The 21,877-nt window shown below is 46.7% G+C and overlaps 1 protein-coding gene across 1 annotated transcript; it reads right to left on the reverse strand.

Moving 5' to 3' along the window:
* Positions 1-406: 406 nt before the first annotated feature.
* LOC123230529 (zinc finger protein 345-like) lies at positions 407-21,751 on the reverse strand. Its single transcript, XM_044656664.1, has 9 exons — positions 21,697-21,751; positions 20,902-21,023; positions 15,600-15,726; positions 12,024-12,119; positions 10,886-11,169; positions 9,154-10,480; positions 1,776-1,847; positions 681-803; positions 407-531 (listed from the first exon to the last, which is right to left on the reverse strand). Exons 2-9 carry the CDS (start codon positions 20,932-20,934, stop codon positions 407-409), a joined length of 2,187 nt encoding a protein of 728 aa, XP_044512599.1. The 5' UTR covers positions 20,935-21,023; positions 21,697-21,751.
* Between the last annotated feature and the right edge of the window lie 126 nt (positions 21,752-21,877).

The raw sequence follows: 21,877 nt of genomic DNA on the forward strand, positions 1-21,877 counted from the left end.
TCCCTCCTCCCCAGCTTTCACTACTGTTCCCCTAGTCTCTGCCTCCTCAGTGCACTGGATTCCTTCACATCAGCATGAAAATCTCATCTGCTGCAAGAAACCTTTATTGACCCATCTTTTCTTTGATTTCCTACAATTTATTTTATACATATTGAAAGGAAAATTGTTTTATTGCCTTATATCATTGATCAAGAAACAAGGAATCACATGAAATCCTTCAGATAAGTAACTGCAATGAGAATTTTTAAGAGTTAAACTCAGTTATTCCATTAATTGTGTATAAGATATCAAACATAATAGTAGAATATCGGCTACAATATTGAAAGGGATATAGTGTCAGAGTATTACAGCAATTAATGATACTGAAGACTTCTGTAGGAAGAATAAAAGCTTTAAGTCTGTGAAGTTATCTAGGGAAGCTGAGAGCCCAGTAGAAGGAGCTGGGCTCACTGGGAATGGGGAGTCTATACAGCGCCTGGGCCTGTCTGACTGGAACCTGGGCCGGCTTCTTCAGGCAGGGGCTCCCGAGGACTGGAAACCCCAGAACAGGGTGGATGTGGAGCAACCAGGGAGGACCCTGGAGCTCCCCCTGAGGACAAGCAGGGATGGCGCCTCTGGAGGCCTGGCAGAGACACAGCTCTGAGTTCTGCTGGATTCCAGCCTGGGGGGGCTGCACTCACCTGGGAGGGGGGCCTCGGGGTCCCGGGGGCCATTCCCTCTGGCTGCGGGCTCTCTGCTTGGGTCAGACGGGGATCCTTCAGAGGGTAGGAGCCCCGAGGTGGGGAGACTTCCTCCTTGTACTCCTGTGGGGAGAGAGGGGCACCAAGAGGAGCTCCCAAGGCCCTTCCCTGGCCTCAGGGGAGACTCTCCCCAACAGGGAGGAACAGGGAGCCTCAGGATTGGAAAGGGCCTCGGACTGGCAGAAGCCTCCCCACCCCCTCTACAGCCATCTTTGGCTTCATTCCATTCAGAAACTGCACTGGGGGGACTGAGGGAGACTGCTGGGGGGAGGGGCTACAGGAAATGGGGAGCAAGGCTGAAGGGGGAGCCGGGCATCAGGTAGGGATGGGGTAAAGCGTGCTGGCATTTCTTCAGAGCCCGAGATCAGGGCTCCTCCCATGGCATGTGGGCACCCCCCCACTCTGCGGTCCCCTGACCACGCTCATATTGGCTTCTTCTTTTGGTGTGTTCTAGCTGACCAGGACGTCCCCCGGGGGGATGGGCCCGGACCAGCCCCTCCCCATCTTGTGACTACACCTCCCCCTCCCCCAGCTGCCTCCGGGCTCCGGGGCTCCGGGTCCAGACGGAGCCCGGGCCTGAGCCTGGCACTTCGGCGTTTGTCCCTTTTCTTTGGGCCTTTAAAGTGAGGGGCAGACACGGAGACAGCCCCTCCCCCCAAACATTTACTGGGGCCCAAGGCTCCTGCCCCGCCTCTTTTACGCACGCGCACCCCCCACCCCCGATTCCCAAGCAGAGAATTCTGAAGAGGTCTAAACAGGTCACTTCACTCCCCAGGAGCACCTTAAGAGGCAGGGCAAAGAGCTCCAGAGCTGAGACTGCCCAAGAGATTCCCAGAATGCCTTGGGGCGCCACAAGAGGCGGGACCAAGATTTGTGTGATGTCAGACTCTAGGCAATCTGGGAAATGGAGTCCTCCTGCCTGTGTTTGGAAGCCTGCAGGCTTCTCCCGTGCTACCCCAACCCCCCCACACACACACTTCGGACGGACAGACACAGACACAGACACACACGCACTCCCCAACAACAAACTTTTACCGCCCAGCACACCACCCCTGCAGGTCGGCTCTTCTTGGTACATGCGCACATGCTTTCGCCCAAACTCCGAGGCTAAGAGGAAACGGCTCTACCCGAGTCTGGCCCTTCCTCAGGAGTTTGGAAGAAAAAGGCTCAGCTGCCAGAGCAGGGAGCCTGGGGACCCCCGAACCCCGCCCCGCCCCGTCCACTGACTCCCCTCCTCATCTCACTCAGCAAAGGTCCAAGAAACACTACCTTCCAGTAGCTGAGAATGGCAAGGTTTGTATGACGTCAGAACCTGGGCATTCCGGGAAATAGTCTTCCAAGGGGGAGGATCAGGGCTTATATGAAGTCAACACACTGGCATTCTGGGAAATGGAGTCTTTGCCTGGCCTTCAGGGTTTAAAGCTGTTGTGGGGGAGGGGCTATATAGGAATTGAGGGGGGAGGGAGGGTGCATCCTTCTCCCCACCATGTCCTGACTCCTGTAGAGCCTGCAAAGTACCTCCAAGGGAAGAGCCTGGCACAGGGCAAGTGCCTAATGACTGTCTGTTGATTGACTGACTGACTGATCAATCTCTGCTCCCCACGACCTGGGGAGGTGGCTTTAGAATCCCCCCTTTTGACAGAGAAGGAAACTGAGGCAGAGAGCAGCAGCTGACAGCCAAGGCCCAGGACACCCTCCCACAGACCCCACTCCTCCAGGGATCTCTCTGAACATCCTGCAGCTCCTTCTGCTTTGCGGGGACCAACCCCATCCCCACTTGGAGGAATCAGATGACTCAGGGGCTGTCCTCCTGGGCCTGGAACCCCCAAGATCTGGGCTCAAACGTGGCCTCAGGCACTGCCCAGCAGGGGAAGCCTGGCCAAGGCCCTTCCCCAGCCTTTGCCTCAGTTTCCCCCACTGTGGAATCCAGAAAATAAGAGCCTGAGCTGGGGGACTGCAGGGAAGAGGGTCCAGAGAGGATCTGGGGGGACACAGAGCTGACTCCTCTGGGTCTCCTGTGCCTCTGGGCCCGCTGAGGAGGGTCTCCTTCAGCACCGACCCAGCCCAGGAGGCCCAAAGACCCTTCAGAGGCCTGGGGGAGGCCCAGGAACGCCCCTCCTGCCCTTTGTGAGGCCACAGAAGGCAGCAGCAGCCCCTGAGCCCAGGCTCTGAGCCCAGATGGACAGAGGAGTCTGGGGGTGTCTGTGTGTCTACAGGGGTGCTGGGCTCAGGCTGTTCAGGCCTGGCAGCCTCTTCCCAACCCCTTTGGGGCTTTCTGGGCAGAGAGGCTGGGCGGCTTTGACCTCTCCTCCTGCAGCCGATTGGACATGGGAAGAAACTGAGGCAAGCAGGCTACAGTGACTTGTCCAGGGTCCTGCAGAGGGAGAACTTGGGCCTCCCTGACTCCAGGCCTGGGTCTAGCAGGCACAGAGGGGCTAAAGGCCTGGAAGGGCTTCTCTCCCTGGACAATTCTTCCTTTTCTGGCCTCAGGGCCGGGGCTGCTGCTCTGAATTCCTCTCTGCTGTCTCTGGGGGCTCAGGAGACAATACTGAGGCCTGGGCTGGGCATGGCCTGCCCTCCCCGGGGATGGGGGTGTCGGGGCCCCTCAGGCCCATCCCTGGACTCCAGATTCTCCTTCCAGGCTTTGGGCCTGTCCAGGCTGAGCTGGGAGGGAGCCCTAAAGGGAGGCCTTCAAGGAGGTGCCTTGCCCTGCCCTCAGGAGAGGCAGCAGGGAGGCCCTGGGGGGGGGGGGTCCTCCTAGGCCTGCCCGCCCCCAGGAGCTCTCTCAGCAGGCACCCCTAGGCCCAGCCCCCAGAAGCCTGGCTCCTCCCCCAACCCCCACCCCCAGCAGGAAGGCCTTTCCCCCTTGTGCCTCCTCTCAGGCCTTCAGACTCCCCATCCTAGGCAGGTCTCCCATGGCAGGGGGCCGCCCCCAGCAGGGGCCTCCTGGCCTCCCCTCCTCTTCCCAGTCCCTCTCCCTCCTCAGCACAAGCCCTGCCTTCTCCTAGCTTTCCGTCTGCTATTATAAGAATTTAGGGTTTTGACTAATATGGGAACTTCTAAAATAATATTGTGGTCGACCATTTAAAAATATCATAGCTCAAGTCAAGATGGCTTTTAGTAGTTTTATTTAAAAAGAGGTGAAAAGAGTGATGATAGAAAAAACGTAAGAACATAGAGAAAATGTCTAGCCCAGTGATGGGCAAACTTTTTAAAGAGGGGACAAAGGAAAGGAAATGCTCCTCAGTCAGTCTGTTTCTAAGGTAACTCTTTTGAAGTTTCATTGTATTGTATCCTACTCATTGTATTTGTCAAATTAGGAATAAAGGCGGAGCCAGATAGAACATTTCAGGGGGCCGCATCTGGCCCCCAGACCATAGTTTGCCCATCACTGGGCTAGCCTATCACACTAAATGTTGCTCCAGTGTCAGGCTCAGCCCCTGTCACGGCTTGGTTACCTCCAGTCACAGGACCCAGTGGTACCTTAAATATGGGGTTCTCCCAGTTCAGCCTCTAGGAGAGGAAGGCCTCTCCAAAACCAATCTCTCCAGAAGCCAGGAAAGGCAGGCCAACTACTCACTCACCCAAGACTAAATCCAAAGGAGAAGATCCAGAGGCAGCCCTCCAGGAAGCAGTCCAAGAGCCAAATCCCAGTCCAAGCTGAAGGTCAAGTCCAAAGTCACCTCCAAAAGCCAACAAATCAGAAGACTTTTGTCAGAGGTTTTTGTTGTAAAATTTTTTTTTCTCAATTTGTTGCTTCCCTTCTAATTTTGGTTGCATTGGTTTTATTTGTAAAAAGCCCTTTTCATTTAATATAATTAAAACTACTCATTTTACATTTTGTAATTTTCTCTATCTCTTGCCTGGTCTTAAAGTCCTTCCTTTCCCAAAGATCTGATAGGTATCCTATTCTATGTTTGCCTAATTTGTTTATACTTTCCCTCTTTATATTTAAGTCATTTACCCATTTTGAATTTATCTCAGGCTAGGGTGTGAGATGTTGATCTAAACCTAATGTTTCCCATACTCTTCTCCAATTCTTCTAGCAGTTTTTTGTCAAATAGTGGGTTTTTGTCCCAAAAGCTGGGATCTTTGGGATTATCATACACTATTCTTCCTTCAAGTTTCTTAGTACCATCTTCTTTTTTTGATTCCTCTCCCCAATTTTTTTTACATATCATCTTAAATTGCTTAAAACCACAACCTCTGCCTATGATATTTCTTCTATCTACTATGATAATGAAAGCAATTTTTAAGAGTTACAGTTATCATTTTTCCATATAGAATATAATCAATTTAGCTTTATTGAAGTCCTTAAACTTTTTTCTCTCTTGTTCATCTTTTTATGGTTCTCTTGAATTTTGTATTTGGACATCAAATTTTCTATTTAGTACTGGGTTTAAGCTTGATGTCTGAAGTGGAATGTGCTTCCTCTGGAAGGAAAGAGGGATGGAGGAAATAGGTGTCACCTAACTTGAGCTCCTCAAGCAAAGGCTGCCAGATACATTGCAGAGGGCAGTCTTTTTATTCTAGCCAATTATGATTATTACCCCACAGGAGAGACCCTACCAGAGAAGCAGCCACTCCAAATGTGCCCAAATGAAAGGATGGACTTGGCCTCAAACTCCAAGAGTCCCTATTCCCGGGTCCCTAGGCACTCCAGATCCAGGAGGTGATTTAAGTAGATGAAGGTCCCCCTGGGACTCCACTAGGGCATGAGTCTAAAGTATAAACCAAATTGTCCTCTAGTGCAACCAGCTTGTAGGAATGAAGGTGGGTAGATGTGTGAATGAGTGGCAGGGTTCAAGCTGGTGACAAGGATAATCTTCATTAAGCTGTGCCTGGTTGAAAACAGTAGATTCCAGGATTTCTTCTCCTCTTGTTGCCATCCATTAGTGAAAGTGAAAGCTGGGTTTTTATTCCATTTTGAATGCTCTGAATAACTTCTAAAATGCTTTTTAAAAGGATCCTTTAATGGTCATGCTTTCAGGTGTAGAGGACAATCAGAGAGGAGCTGAAAGAGTGACTTCATAGCTGGGGACAATAAGTTCAAGACGGCGCACAGCATGATGATCTACTGTGCAACAGGGTCTTCTGGACAGATCTCATCATTAAGTACTCATAGGATATGCCCAATCTTCCATTTTTCTCCTATCCTCAAAGTCCATGGTCTAGCCACACTGACCTCCTCCCATACATTTGTGCTATTTGGCTCCTCCCCCTAGAATGTTCTCCCTCCTTATTTCCATCTCTTGCTATCTGTAATTTCCTTCAAGACTCAGCTCAAATAGTGCCTTCTCCATGAAGCCATTCCTGGACCTCCCTGTCACAACCACCTCATGGTGGTTTTCTATCTATCTATTCTGTCTACATCTAAAGGTATATGTTGTCTCCACTACTAAAATATAAGCTCCTTCAAGGTAGGAATGATTTCCCTTTTGTCTCTGAATGTTCAGTGCATAGTGACTGGTACCTAGTTGAGTGCTGGCTTGACTATTATCCTAACAGAGAGGGTTCAAGGTATGATAAAAGGTTAAAACCTTTGGATAAGAGAATGATGGGAACACATGCCAGACATGTAGATTGGCAGCCAGACTCCATGACTCCTGGAGCCAAGGAAATGCATTTGATTTTTGATGGAGCCCACTGAGGAAAACAGCAACAAAAGGCAGGTCTGTGCTTCTGCTCTGAGATCTTTGGCAAGGCTGATTTCTAAGCGAGAACTACAGGCCTTTGTTAGAAGCCAATTCTAAGCTCTAGATATGGAGCTAGACATTCCTTAGGTGGGCTGGAGTTGTCTGGCTCAGCTCCTCAGGTAGTAAGCCTCGAACCATATCTATAAATATTAAGTATTACTCCTTTGAGGCAAGAAACCTTGGGACTATATCTTCATGGTACATGTATGCAAAGACCAAAGAATCTTTTGTAATTTGATGACCGAATTGCACAGCTACATTCCTCCCTTCCTGTAATTACTCTAATTCCTGATTGGTTAATTGTTGGAATGCTCTTAGTTTGAGACCATTAGCAAGGGGGTCACACAAACCTGACCTGAACCACTGGCCCACTTAGCCAACTCTGGGCTCTGAGAAAAACCAGGACAGAAGATTGCCCTGATAAGGAGACTCTGACTAAGAATTTGGCCACACCATATCCAGGGCTTAAAAGGAGGCACAAGAGCCACATTCAGTCACTGCCAGGCCCTAGTTCCAAGAAAGGGGTCTATTCTGGCTTAATTCTACTCTACTCTCACTAGTCCCTCCCCTGGGGCTATCTAAGGCCTCCTGGGATCTGGACACCTTCCCCAAACGTTTACCTCTTGGGCAGAGGGCTAAGGACAGCTCAACTAGCTTCCCAGTGGCCCAGCTGGAAGTCTCCCTTCTCTGATGAACAGGTCAAGCCACATCTGTTGCACCATCCCCTGCTACAAGCAGGCTGTGTGTACAGCTGCCCCAGAATAGCATCACAAGCTCCAAATCCTGATGGTTCCTTCCCAGAGAGCTGGGCCTTGGGATGCCTAGGCCAATCTGGGATACCAGCTTTTGCTAGGAAAACTCCCCCAGGACTGAGGCTTGGCAAGCCTAGAAAATGGCCTCCTACATCATCCTCCGGACTCGCTGACATTATTCTGGTCTAATCCTCAGAGGAAGGTGCCTCCCCCCTTCCTTGGCCCATGAATGCTGTAGGGTCTGGTTAATGGGCAAGGCCCCATCCAGAATACCATCAACTTAATGTCCCTAGGCTCTGGCCCTGGGGCCCCAACAAGGTGCAAGTCCCATTAAGTCTTAGGAGAGAGTCCAAGCCAGGCATGAAAGACCAAGCTACGCCCCTCCATGCTCAGTCGCTGTATTTGAGTCCCAGCTGGGCTGCCAGAAGAGAATGTTACAGACTACAGGAACCCCTTTGGCCACTTAAAGATTCCCAGGTGCCCACCTCAAGGCCAAGGTTGACCCATCCTCCAACTCCCCTAGGAAGAAGGCCTTCTTGTATGGAGAAGGCTAATGGTCCCAAAAATTTAGCTTCTGTAGAGCTAAGTGGGTTTAGTCACTGATAGGGAATGCTCATGGGGTCAATTCTAAAAGTGGAAAAGCTACACCTGTTTATGTGAACCAGTCCAAAACAGAGGAAAGAGCCTGAGGTTATCCTATCCAGGGGACAACAAGCTCAATAAGCAGGATGGCATTCAGAGACTCATCAGATCCCATAACTCCTACCATGAGCCCCAGACCTCACAATGTAAGAGAACTAGGCTCAGGTTACAAGTCAATGAGTTCTAGGGCTCAGCCCTGCCCAGAACAGTAGCAAACAGGCCAAGTTGGCCTTGGGCCCCCCGATAACCCCAGCTTGGGTTCCTTCAGCCTCTTGCTGGCTTGCCTGATATGCCACAAGAATTTCCCCATTGAGATCACTATGGTCTAATCATCAGATGGAGGAGGCCCATTGCTCCTCTCACAGACCCAAGGATGTGCCCTGGTCAGCTGTGCTCTGATTAATGAGCAGGGGTCCCCACTGGATCACCATCATCCTATTGTCACCAGATTGTGCTTTGTCAGATCCCCAACCTTGCGATAGGGCCACAAATGCTCAATTCTAGAGGACTTGCTGGGAAGGAGCCAAGATTTCCTCATCTTCCAGCCATGACCTGGACCCTATGGACAAGGCTGGGTGACTTGCCATACTTGGTCTTTGATCATGAACCTGAGACCACACTACAGATGCAGTTGTGCTTGTGGCCTAGAACTCAAGGCTGATGCTCCCCCAAATGGTGAGCAGGGTGGAAAGATGAAAGCCAGTGTCACCCAGTATCCTAACACCCAAAACAACGCACCTGGGCCCTTGCAGACCCTGCCCATCAGGCCATAAGTTCACTGCCCTTGGATCCTGGGAATGGGGCTATCTGGCCTCGAACTCCAGGTCTTGTGTCCCATAAGTCTGACTGGTGGACTGAAAATTTGCTAGGCTTTCATTAATCCACTGATTTTATTAATCCATAATAATAAAAAAAAGAGAGGGGAGAAAAATAGAAGTTTTGGCCACATTAGAAAAGAGTGAATAGAAGGTGTATATTTATGTATATATAGTTTGCTGTTTGGAGACAGGGATTTCTCTACTCTTCATAAGGAGAGATTAGTATCTCCCTTCTAAAGGGCACCAAACTTTCACTAATTTTCTACAGGAAGTTGCCAATCAAAAATGACCAATACTAAATAATGTATGCTGGAAAGTAATGCAAGATTTTATCCCATACAAAAAGGTTTCTCTCCAGTATGGTTTCTCTCATGTTTAGTAAGAGAGACCTTCCATTTAAAAGTCTTTCCACAGTGTTTACATTCATAAGGTTTCTCTCCAATGTGGACAGTCTGATGTGCAGCAAGATGGGCCCTCCCTGTAAAAGCCTTTCCACAGTGTTTACATTCATAAGGTTTCTCTCCAATGTGGACAGTCTGATGTGCAGCAAGATGGGCCCTCCATCTGAAAGCCTTTCCACACTGTTTACATTCATAAAGTTTCTCTCCTGTGTGGACTATTTGATGTCTGGCAAGATAGCCCCTCCGTGGAAAAGTCTTTCCACATTGTTTACATTCATAAGGTTTTTCTTCAGTGTGGATTCTCTGATGTCCAGCAAGATTACCCCGCTGTGTGAAAGCCTTTCCACAGTGTTTACTTTCATAAGGTTTCTCTGCAGTGTGGATTCTCTCATGTTTAGCAAGAGAGATCTTCCATATAAAAGCCTTTCCACAGTGTTTACATTCATAAGGTTTCTCTCCAGAGTGGATTCTCTGATGTGCAACAAAAGAGTCCCTCCAAGTAAATGCCTTTCCACAGTGTTTACATTCATAAGGTTTCTCTCCAGAGTGGATTCTCTGATGTGCAGCAAGATGGCCCCTCTGTGTGAAAGCTTTTCCACAGTGTTTACATTCATAAGGTTTTTCTCCAGAGTGGACTGCCTGATGTGCAGCAAGATTGCCTCTCCCAGTAAAAGCCTTTCCACACTGTTTACATTCATAAGGTTTCTCTCCAGTGTGGATTCTCTGATGTGCAGCAAGATAGCCTCTCTGTGTGAAAGCCTTTCCACAGTATTTACATTCATAAGGTTTCTCTCCAGAGTGGATTCTCTGATGTGACACAAGAGAGTCCCTCCATGTAAAAGACTTTCCACAGTGTTTACATTCATAAGGTTTTTCTCCAGAGTGGATTCTCTGATGTGCAGCAAGATAGCCTCTCTGTGTGAAAGCCTTTCCACAGTGTTTACATTCATATGGTTTTTCTCCAGAGTGGACTGTCTGATGTGCAACAAGAGAGTCCCTCCATGTAAAAGACTTTCCACAGTGTTTACATTCATAAGGTTTCTCTCCAGAGTGGATTCTCTGATGTGCAGCAAGATAGCCCCTTTGTGTGAAAGCCTTTCCACAGTTTTTACATTCATAAGGTTTCTCTCCAGAGTGGATTCTCTGATGTGCAGCAAGATAGTCCCTCTTTGTGAAAGCCTTTCCACAGTGTTTACATTCATACGGTTTCTCTCCAGTGTGGATTCTCTGATGTGTAGTAAGATGGTCCCTCTGTGTGAAAGCCTTTCCACAGTGTTTACATTCATAAGGTTTCTCTCCAGAATGAATTGTCTGATGTCTGGCAAGAGAACCCCTCCATGTAAAAGCCTTTCCACATTGTTTACACTTATAGGGTTTCTCTCCAGTGTGGACCGTCTGATGCGCAGCAAGATGGCCCCTTTGTGTGAAAACCTTTCCACAGTGATTACATTCATAAGGTTTCTCTCCAGAGTGGATTCTCTGATGTGCAGCAAGATTGCCCCTCTCTGTAAAAGCCTTTCCACAGTGTTTGCATTCATAAGGTTTCTCTCCAGTGTGGACAGTATGATGTGCAGCAAGATGGCCCTTCCGTTTAAAAGTCTTTCCACAGTGTTTGCATTCATAAGGTTTCTCTCTAGTGTGGATTCTCTGATGTACAGCAAGCTCAGAGTTCTGACTGAAAGGTCTCCCACCTTTATCACTCTCAAAATCCATCTTGACACATTTACTTTTTGGATGTCTAACAAGGTCTGAACTCCAGCCAAAGTCCATTCCCCCTAGGTTACCTTGATACATGGGCATTTCAGGAGGTTTCTCATGTGACCAAATAAGTCCTACTTCTTCAGGAAAGCATTTCCTATATTCACTATCCTGACAACAGTCATTTCCTGAGGTCAATTTCATATGCTGATTAAGGACTGAATATTGGCTGAATTTCTCGGCACTTTCATCAAATTCACAGTCGCTCTTTGGATTCTCATTTACCTTAATAGTAGAGTCACAGATTTCTCTCAAAATGAAGTCATAGAGACCCTCACTCATGCATCTTTGGGGGCCAGATCCTTCCACAAAAAGGCTCAGCTTCGTAGTCATCTCCTTCACTTCAAAATTAGTCTCTGCCTCTGAAGAAAACAAGTAATGATATAAACACAGAAGGAAGGACACACACAAACAGAACGAAATAAGTTCTTTCCTCTGATGGCAGAAAGTAAACTGATTTTTATTCTATTTCCCAAAGCAAAAAAGTAGTTTTCAAAGTTAAACTAGCAGAACCAGTCTTTGATGACACCATTTGGTCATACCTGCAAGATGATTTTAGAAAGACTTTTCATATACAATAAAATAAAACTTCACAAGGTACCTGTGACAAAGGCAGGCCCAAGATGCTCATCATACTTCACAACTCATGTCATATTAAAGAATGGAGGAATGACTTGACCAACTTCCTTGCAGCTAGACTACAACTCAAACCCTTTGCTTGAGCATGCTTTGTCCACAATATTGCAGTCTTTCCCCATTGCCCTTTCTCTCTTTCCTCAAAAGTCACTCCATCATTATTCTTATAATTTTGTGAATCTCATGTAACCTTCCAGATATTCTCTTCTCATCATTTTGGATACACTATCACAGGGTGATTCTTGGTAAATTTTGTATGCTAAACAGAAAAACAACTTCATTCTTTTTAACTCTCACACAGTAATTTTCAAAGTGGAATAGAAGTTTTCTTTATTTCTCCACATATACAAAAATATTATGCCATTTAGTGCAGATATATGAACTATTCATCTTATTTTATGATCTGCCATATATTATATCTCATGCCTTATACTGAGTCGATATATATACTATCTCTCAAGAAATGAACAGCATGATTCAGCATTGGTCTACCATCCCAAGTCTAGCATTCACTTCACCACAACAGATAAAAAGTTTTTTAGGATTACAGCCCTTATACACCTCCTTTCACTTCACTCACCTGGGCAGGAACGCCTTAGGCCTTTTTGCTCTAGCAGCCATGGTGACTCCCCTTGCTGAAAACAAGAGATAAAATTTTCCCTAGGAACTGGAAGCCCTGGGTATAAGAAAGAAGGAAGGGATCAAGAGAAAAAAAATTAAAAATATGTTCTTCTTAAAGGAAAGGAGGCATGCAAATAAGGCCTATAGAATGGTATCTATTGTATTCACTGTAGGGACATTTGCAGGAGGACAGAGATCTTGGAAACCATTTGCAATCAGAAAAGCCCATCTTTATTTACTTCTTGTAATATAAGGATAGGCACATTCCACAACCTCCTTATCAAGAAATTAAGGGCAGCTGGTAGTGAAGGGATAAGAAATCAGAACATGGAGCCAGAAAAGCAAATTTAATCCAGTCTCAGAGCGATGGCAAGTGGGTCCTCTGGCCAAATTATTTAATCTCTGTTTGCCTAAATTGCCACAACTATGAATTGAGGACAATAAGACTATCAAACCCAAAGGGATATTTTGAAATTAGTAACAATTATGAACTCCTTTACCCAGGAGAGGACATAGAGAAGGTATTTTGAAATGCTTATTCCCTTCCTTTACATTCCTATCATCTAGCCTAGGATTTGAGGGATGAATGAAGGAGGAATAAGGGTAAACTTGCTAGACTAAGCAGAATGAGGGGCTGTGAGGTACAATTTTATACTTCTTTTTAAATTGTATTCCCTTATTGTTATGGAAATAACAATCCCCTTACCTTTACTCTCTGTCTCCTTGTGTGTATGTCAAATGTGTTTCTTGTAAACAATATATCATAGGATTCAGGTTTTTAATCCACTCAGCTATCTATCTGCTTCCATTTTATGGTAAGTCTACCTCATTTACAATTGCAATTATGATTACCATCTCTGTATTCCCCTCCATCTTGTTTTCTTCTTTTAATCTTACACTATTTCTTTTCAGTGTCTGCTCATGTTTCCCTTTTAATCACTTTCCCTATTTTCCTTACCTATCCCCACCCTTTTTATTCTCCTCCTACTTCTATACAGAACCTTTTAATCACTCTCCTAATTCCACCTCCCATATATTAGCCCCCTCCCTTCACCGCCTTTCTTATTCTCCTTCTATTCCTTTACAGAGTAAGAAAGATTATATAACCTATGAGTCTGGCTGTTACTCCCAATGAGAATAAGTAATACTGATATCCTGTCACCAACCTCATTGTTCCCTCCAGTGTAATAATTTTTCTTTCCATGCCTCTTTATTTGATATAATTTACCCCATTTTACATCTCTTATTTTTCTTAGTGCCATCTCCTCTTCTTTTCACCCCTTAATTTTTTTTTTGCATATCTTCCTAAACACTTTAGTATCATACACTCTAAGTATAATTCAAATAACTACTATAATAAGGAGAAGAGTTTTAAGAGTTAAAAATATTATCTTTCTACTAGGCTTATAAACGGTTTGAATTTATTGAGTCTCATAAATGTTCTCGTTCTTTTTTATCTTCTTATGCTTCTCATGAATTTTGTACTGGGACATCAACTTTTTTGTTTTGGTCTGTTCTTTTCATCAAATGTTTGGAGAGCTCCTTTTATTATTAAATAATTATTTTTCTCCTGGAAAGTATATAGTCAGTCTTGATGGTTAGGCAATTCATGGTTATAAACCTAGTTTTCTTGCCTTCCAGAATATCATACTCTAAGCATTTTCATCATTTAATGTAAAAACTGCCAGATCCTGTGTAATCAACATTGGGGCTCCATATTTGAATTGTTTCTAACTGGCTTAGTGTAGTACTTTCCCTTTAGCATAAGATTTTTTTCAATTTGGCTATAAAATTCCTGGGAGTTGTCATTTGAGGATTTATTGTAGGAAGTGATCCATGGATTCTTTCAATTTCTTTTAACCTATGACTCAAGAACATCAAGGCAGTTTTCTTTGATAATTTCTTGTGATATGACAACTTGTGTTTTTGTTTTTTTTTTTGCAGTCTAATAAATCTTAGATTGTCCTTCCTGGATCTATTTTCCAGGTCAGTTATGTTTTCGGTCAGATATTTCATATTTTCTTATATATTTTAAATTTTTTTGATATTGTTTCTTGATGTCTCATGAAGTCATTAGCTTCTATATGTCTGATTTTTGGTCTATTTTCCTTTTCCTAGAACTCTTTTCTTCATTGGATTTTTGGGTTTTTTTGGCAGTTGACAAATTTTGCTTTCTCAGGTCCAATTTTCTTTTTGTATTACTTTTATTTCTTTTCCTCATTTTCCTTCCACTTCTCTCATTTGATTTTTGAATTCCTTTTTGAACTCTTCTAGCACCACCTGAGACCAATTCCTATTATTATTTCAAGTTTTGTATGTGGAGATTTGTATCCCAATCCCCACCTAAGTCTAAGCCTTGTTCTTCTTTGCCTCCTTAGACATTTTCTGTGGGTAGGTGTTTCTTTTGCTGTTTCCTTATTTTCCCAGACCTTTTTTTTCCCTCTATTTTGACTTCTATTTCTGTTTTCAGGTAGAGGGGGCATTCTCTTAAACTTCAGTTTTTCCTTGCTGCTCCCCTTAGTTGTAGCTCTGCTATTCTGCATTTTTCATTTCTTCCACGGTGGTACCATGGCCAGTGGGATGGGCACTCTGAAAGCTGCTGATTTAGTCTCCCCTAGAGACTGCTGATGGCTTGCAGGGCTCAGAGAATTGAGAACTACTTTGTCCTGAGGCTAGGAGCTTCCTAGGCTTGAACTAGCCAAGTGACTTTGAGGCCTCACTATAGCCTTGCACCACGCCTTTGAATTCCAAGTGTTGGGCATGGGATGAGTTAATAATGTAGGCTGAAGAAGGGTCCCCAAGTCTTGAAGTTGGCTTGTGCCCAGGTTCGGAACCTGGAGCAATAGGGTGGATTGTCTGTACTCCTCCGTGCACAATTTTACTTTTCAGTTCCACCCTTATCTGACAAAATACACCCTTTCTCCCTAACTTTAAAGTTGTTTTCTTCAGGAAAGCTCCCTCACTATTACCCATGTTTGTTCTGTGACTAGTCACATTTTAGGGTTCCTTTTAGATTCTCAGGGTGGTTCCAGTTTTTGCTTCTGCTATGCCACCTTCTTGGCTTCACCTCTCCCATTAATACTTAATGACAAGAAATCCTTTCTAAAGACCAGACCTAGTCCAAAGGGGAAAGGGCTGCCTTGGCAGGTAGAGGGTCCTCCTCAATGCCCATCTTCAAGGAAAAGCTGCCTGGGTATAAACAGAGAATTTGCTCACAAATTTTGGGTTTAATTAGAGGATAAACTAGATGACTTCTGCGATTAGCTTTAGGAAGGTCAATCTGTAACAATGGTTTAAGTTTTCACCTGAAGCTATCCAAAACAGAGGAGAAACAACTTCAAGAGCAAGAAAGAAGTCCTAGCTTCCCATTACATAATTCAATGACTTTTTTTATGAAAAGCAAGGAGGAGGAGAAACCTGGGCAGAGGAGACACTTTTTTTTTTAAATCATTGACAAAGGCTCAAAATCCTGTACATTTTGCTTGGAATGAAGTCATTCCCTTAATGGTAGATTAACAGAGGAAATGCTCCTTACCCACAGAAAGTAGATTCTGCACATTCTCCAGCATGACCCCCAGATACATCTCTTTCTGAGAATATTCTAATAGGCACCACTCTTCCTGGGTGAAGTCCACAGCCACATCTTTGAACGTGATTGACCCCTAAACCAGCAAAAGTCACAAGATTAGAGCTGAACTTTCAAATTTCATCTAATACAACCCTAATCAACTGACTGAAAAAACTGTAATATTGAAAAATTAATATTATACCAAATATAACATACTAAATGTAATATTTAGAAATTTGTTTGGAAATATAATATTAGTTAAAAAAAGATTATTGTGGTTGCCATTTATAAAAATAATTAACGTGTCACAAAAGGATGATAGTAGCATTTAACAATTTAATTCTAATATATAGTCTAAGAAAGAAATAAGGAGGGAAGTGTGAGGTGGGTGATAGGAGGAAGGTAGGATAGAAGAAGGAAAAGAAAGGAAAGGAAGGGAAACCCTGAGGGGAAACTGACTGGAGGTCTTCGGAGCTCAAGAAAGATCAGGTAGTACTTAATGTTAGAATAGCTAGGTTTTATTTAGATTAGGAAAGGGAAAAGTTAGGAAGGGAAGGTCTCCTCCAGTGGGCACTCCTCCAGGGTTGAGAACCTACGGGGTTGAGATCCTGGGTAGAGAGACACATGAGAGGAGTGAGAGAGCTAAAAGGCACCAAAACTCCTTCTTTTATACTTTCTCCGACACAGCCCACAAAGGAAGTGGGAGGTGTTGGGGGAAGTTGTAGCAGGGAGTCCGAGGAGACAGTCTCCCAGGGCTTAGAATATTTTTAAACAACACAGAAGGAAATAGAAAAAATATTTCCTAGCCTAACACCCTAGCCTGACTACCAGCCCAAGAGAGTGTCTTCTGCCCCAAGCACCAATGCCAAATTACAGAAAGACCCCTAGCCAAAGACCTCCAGAGAAAAGCCCAGCCTTCTCCACGGTCTCATTTTTATAGTCCTTCTTCATGTCATATCCTTTCCCTCTGCACTGGTCTACCACATCTGAGGAATCAACCTGAACCTGTAACCCCTAGTTCCAGGTCACTAATGGGCTGGTTCAGATGAGCAGAAAAGTTCATAATCCTGGGAGGAAAGGGTTCCCTTTACACAAAACTGAAGCACACAAGGGATTTAGCCCACTCATGATCTTTTTTTTTTTTTTTTTTGGACCTTTACCTTCCGTCTTAGAATCAATACTATGTATTGGTTCTAAGGCAGAAGAGTGTTAAGGGCTAAGTAATGTGGGTGAAGTGACTTGCCCAGGGTCACATAGCTAGGAAGTGTCTGAGGCCACATTTGAACCCAGGACCTCCCATCTCTGGGCCTGGCTCTCAATCCACTGAGCCACCCGGCTACACCCTGTTATGGGTGGTATGGTGATACTGGACAGGGCCTAGTAGAGAATGGCCTGGCTTGCTGGTGAGTGACTAGGATTCCCATGTGGAGATCTGAATTCTGTCAGAAAGCAAGCTTCATTTCACCGGATCAACATTTAGGGTAGGATAAGCAGTCTCCTTACCTCTTTCCCTTCCACATTTCCCCCTTTTTACTTATATTCCAATTAAACAAAATTGTTAAAAGCTACTAATAGTTTCCCTGACTTAAGGGATAATAATCGGTGATCACTTTTTAATTAGTCAAAACTTCAATTTAGCCATTATACATCAAAACAACATGGTACTGGCTAAGAGAGAGAAGGGACTAGGGGTAAATGACCTAAAAGAAAGAAAAAAAGTGTGTTCTCTCTCTCTTTCTTACTCTCTCTCTTTGTGTCTGTCTGTCTCTTTCTTACTCTCTGTCTGTCTCTGTCTCTCTCTCACATCTTTAACTCTCTGAGGGCATACTCTCGGAATGTGTCAAGGTTCACCATGGTTTCCTAGTCCTTCATGTCTGGAGCTTTGACCTTGGCCAGGCTAAAGGGAAATTTATTCCACAACAATATCATAATTCAACCTTAATTTTCAGAAAGTTTATTTTGAAAAACAAAGGATCTAAGCTTAGACCTGTAACTCTGGAAACCTTGGGATCAAAGGTCAAGAGAAGTAGTTAAAAAGCTGACTGAGGAATAACTGATAAGACACTGGTCAGATCTGGCAATATCATGCTACTTGGCAGGGCTCTTCTACTTTTCCCATCTGCTCCAAGAAAAACACAGGCTAGACTTGACATTGGATACTCTTCCATTTCAACCATTCCTGATCCATTCTTTATTTTTCAGCCTGGAATGCCCCTGGGATATGCAGGGGAGGAATACTCTAAGGAAAAGCTGAGGAAAAGTAAGTGTCCAAGCACAGAAAGACCCAATTCCCCAGATCCTCAATACAATCTAGAAACCTGAAACCCTAGAGAGGCCATTCCACTGTGCTCTTTACCCATCCTGGAGTGATTGCACCCCTCTGCAATGGCTTTGTCCATCCCCATGATGACACTATATATAGTAACCTTCAGTAGAAACCTGCATGTCTTCAGAGGAACATGTCTGAGCTGCAATTCTATGGGCCAGAACCAGCATTCCCTCTCACACAACAAAACTCACTTTCCCACAACAGTAGCAGGAGCAGCGAGCAGCCCCTTAAGCCAGGTCTTGCAGGAAGAATTGCTCCTGATCTGAAGGACATTCAACGAGTTCAGACAAGAAAGATGAGGCCCAATGGAAAGGGCAGTCATCACCACTAGCAGGGGTAGAAAAGTCCTCATCCAGATATACTTAGAACCAGAAGGCAGAAAGATTTCAGGCCCAAAGGAAAGCAAAGAAATCTGGGCTCAAAGGGAAGAATGCAGAGAGCTCAGTTCTAAGGAGCAGACAGCTTCTTGTTTGGAACTCATCTACTCTGGGTGGTTCCTGGTGGTCCTCACTGCTTTAACTGCCCTGCCTCTGAAGTCCTAAGATCATACATATACACACACACACACACACACACACACAATTATACAACTTCTATTCACACTTTTCTAATGTGGCCAAACTCCATTCCTCTTCCCTTCCCCTCTATGGATACTGTCCCAGCACTTCTCATGGGAAACATCTTAAAACTTACAAGTTATAATCTTGACTAACAAGTTATAATCTTGACTACATGTCCTAAATGTTTCAGCCTAAAAGACCTTGGACATGTCTAAATTCTGACTCAACTTAGAAATTACAAACTTAAGGAATTCTATAGGTTTGAAAGCACTGGGAAAAACTTAAGGAGGAAAGAACAAGATAAAGAAATAGAACATACTGTGAAAAGGGAATTGACACTCCCTTTAAATGTAATGAGTCAGAAACTTGAAGATCCTTTGCAAGGAAGTTCATACCCTCAGAGATAGGAAGTTGCTCCCACAGGCACTGCCCCCGGGTCAGCGCCAGACAAATTAAGGCTCTATGATTGGTTCCTGAGGTGTGACACAGGAGAGCTAATGCGTGGAGAAAACTCCATATAATTTGAGACCCAGCGACTGCTCAGTCTCTCTTGTGCTGGTGGCTCTTGCTGAAGGGACTCTTGGACTCTGATTTGGATTCCTGCATTGATGACTTGAGCTGAAGGGAGATGCTTACTCTGGGGACTCTTGCTAAAGAGAAGCTCAAGCTCTTCTGACTGGAGATTGGAACTTTGTTGGGGGTGAGCTGGATTTCATTAGAGCAGACTCTAAGGCAGTACTTTGATCACTTAAAGACAAAGATAAGAAACCTCCAGGAGACAGCTAAATGGCTCAATGGATGGAGAGTCAGGCCTAGACAGGGGAGTTCCTGGGTTCAGATCTGGTCTCAGACACTTCCTAGCTGGGTGACCCTGGGCAAGGCACTTTACCCCCATTGCTTAGGTCCTTAGTGCTCTTCTGCCTTGAACCAATACACAGTATTGAGTCTAAGATAAAAGGTAAGAGTTTTAAAAAAAAGGAAAAAAACTCCAATCTGTGTGCCCCAAGTGAGTAAGTTCTTCACTGGCAAGAAGATTTAACTGGTGTTTTCTCTTTTACCATCTGGCCTATAGTAAAATATGCTGCTCTATAAACTTTGGACATTTTCAAAAGAGATCTTTGCTCTCCACAGCTGACCTCCCAGACAGATGCAAGTCACTCCATCTAAGCACATAAGCAGGCGGGTGCTGAGCCCTGAACCTCTGCAGCCCACTCTGGGCCACCAACAGCACTAGCATCTTTGTTCAACTCAGCCTAAGTGGCTGCTGGTGTCTCAGAGCAGCTGCTGTCCATTTATAGGGAACCCAACATCCTCCACACTGTCCTTGCCCTGGAAGAAAGCTGGCCGGGGTCACCCGGGTCAGATGGCCGCCCTGTCTCTGACTGGCCTTCCAAGAACAAGAAGGGCTCTTGGATAACACCTTCCTGCCAGGCCCTGCCTCCCTCCCTCCCCAGCTCCCACCTAGGCCTGCTCTCCTCCCTGGGGCAGCTCTCCTCAGCCAGACCAGCCCCCTCCCCTGGTGCCCCTCTCTGCCCACCCTGATGCCAGCCCCTCCCAGGCTCTTTCCTCCTCAGGCTGGGGAACCCCAATCCTGTCTGTCACCCCCCCCATTCCCCAGCACCCACCCCTGAGGCCCTCCTGTAGCCAGTGGGGAATGGCTGTCAGCAGGGAATGTGGGGGAGAACCTCAGTGTCTGCCCTGGAGGCTGCCTTTGCTGTGAGGACAGAACAAGGTGCTGGATGTCCTGAGCAGCCCCTGCCCTGCCCCCGGCCCTCACCTGCTTCTTTTTACTCTGTCTAATGAGGCACAAAGGCCTGGCCAAGGCTGAGCCCCTGCCTGAGCCCCTGCCTGAGCCAGGAAGCAGCCCCGAGTCCTCTGGCCTGGAGGAGGGAGCCTGGCTGGAGCCCTTCTCAGCAGCCCTTCCAGCCCTGCCTGCCATGCCATGCCCAGCCCTTTCCTTCTGCTAAAAATGCTCCTTTTCCTGTCTGGGCCTCCCCTGAGCTCCCCCCAAAAGCCTCCTGAAGCCTCCCTGGCAGGCCTGACTGACTATCCAAAGCCCGAGGCCTGGAGCTCAGCAGCAGAGCCTGTCCCTGGGCCCTCCCTGGAGCTGGGGGACCCGCAGCCATCCCCGCTGAGGTGGGGCATCACAGTGAGGGGGAGGAAGGAATGGCAGCGCCTGGGCCTGTCTGGCTGCAACCTGGGCAGGTCCTTCGGGCAGGGGCTAGTGAGACTGGAAACCCCAGAACAGGGGGGCATGTAGGGCAGCCTGGGAGGACCCTGGAGCTCCCCCTGAGGACAAGCAGGGATGGCGCCCCCTGGAGGCCTGGCAGAGACACAGCGCTGAGTTCTGCTGGATTCCAGAATGGGGGGCTGCACTCACCTGGGAGGGGGGCCTTGGGGTCCCGGGGGCCATTCCCTCTGGCTGCGGGCTCTCTGCTGGGGCCACACGGGGGTCCTTCAGGGGGTGGAGCCCCGAGGGGGGGAGACTTCCTGTTTGTGTGCCTGAGGGGGAGGGAGAGAGGAGGAGGGCTCAGAGGGGCTCCCAGGACCTTCCCTGGCTTCAGGGGAGACTCTCCCCAATAGGGGGGTAAACAGGGAGCTTCAGGCTTGGAAAGGGCCTTGGTCTGGCCAGGTAGAAGCCTCCCCACCTCCTCTGCAGCCATCTTTGTCTTCATTAAATTCAGAAACTGCCCTGGGGGGATTGGGAGAGACTGCTGGGGGGAGGGGCTTCTGCGGAATGGGGAGGACTGAAGGGGGAAGCGGGTATCAAGTGGGGAGAGGAGGAGAGCGTGCTGGCATTTCTCCAGTGCCCAAGATGAGGCTCCTCCCATGGCATGTGGGCACGGGAACCGCCCCCTCCTCCAGGGCCCCCAGACCAGGCTCACGTTGGGTGCTTCTCCCCTAGGCCAGTTCGGACCTGTATGTCCTCCTTCGGAAAGGGCCCAGAGCAACCCCTCCCCCATCCTCTACACCTCCCCCTCCCCCAGCTGCCTCTCGGCTCCCGGGCTGGGGGATCCTTCTCTCTCCTCTGGGGGATGGCAAAGCCCCGCCATGGCTCCGGGTCCAAACTGAGCCGCTCAGACTTCCGTGTTTGTCCCTTTTCTGTGGGCCTTGGGGGACAGACAAGGCGACATACACAGAGACAGCCCGTACCCCAACAACAACAAGCCCTTACCCGGGTGCCCGGGGCTCCTGCCTCGCCTCTCTGGTCTCTCTAACGCTACGAGTTCAGAAACCCGGAAGCCGGGCACTGAGGTCTTCCCGCCCCCCAGGAGTTCCGGAGCAGAAAGTCTCAGCCGCCAGAGCGGGGAGCCTGGGTTGCGCCTGCGCACTGACTTCCCCTCCCCCCCTCCCCC

Source organism: Gracilinanus agilis, chromosome 1, assembly GCF_016433145.1.
Source record: "Gracilinanus agilis isolate LMUSP501 chromosome 1, AgileGrace, whole genome shotgun sequence".
In the NCBI taxonomy this organism is placed as follows: Eukaryota; Metazoa; Chordata; class Mammalia; order Didelphimorphia; family Didelphidae; genus Gracilinanus; species Gracilinanus agilis.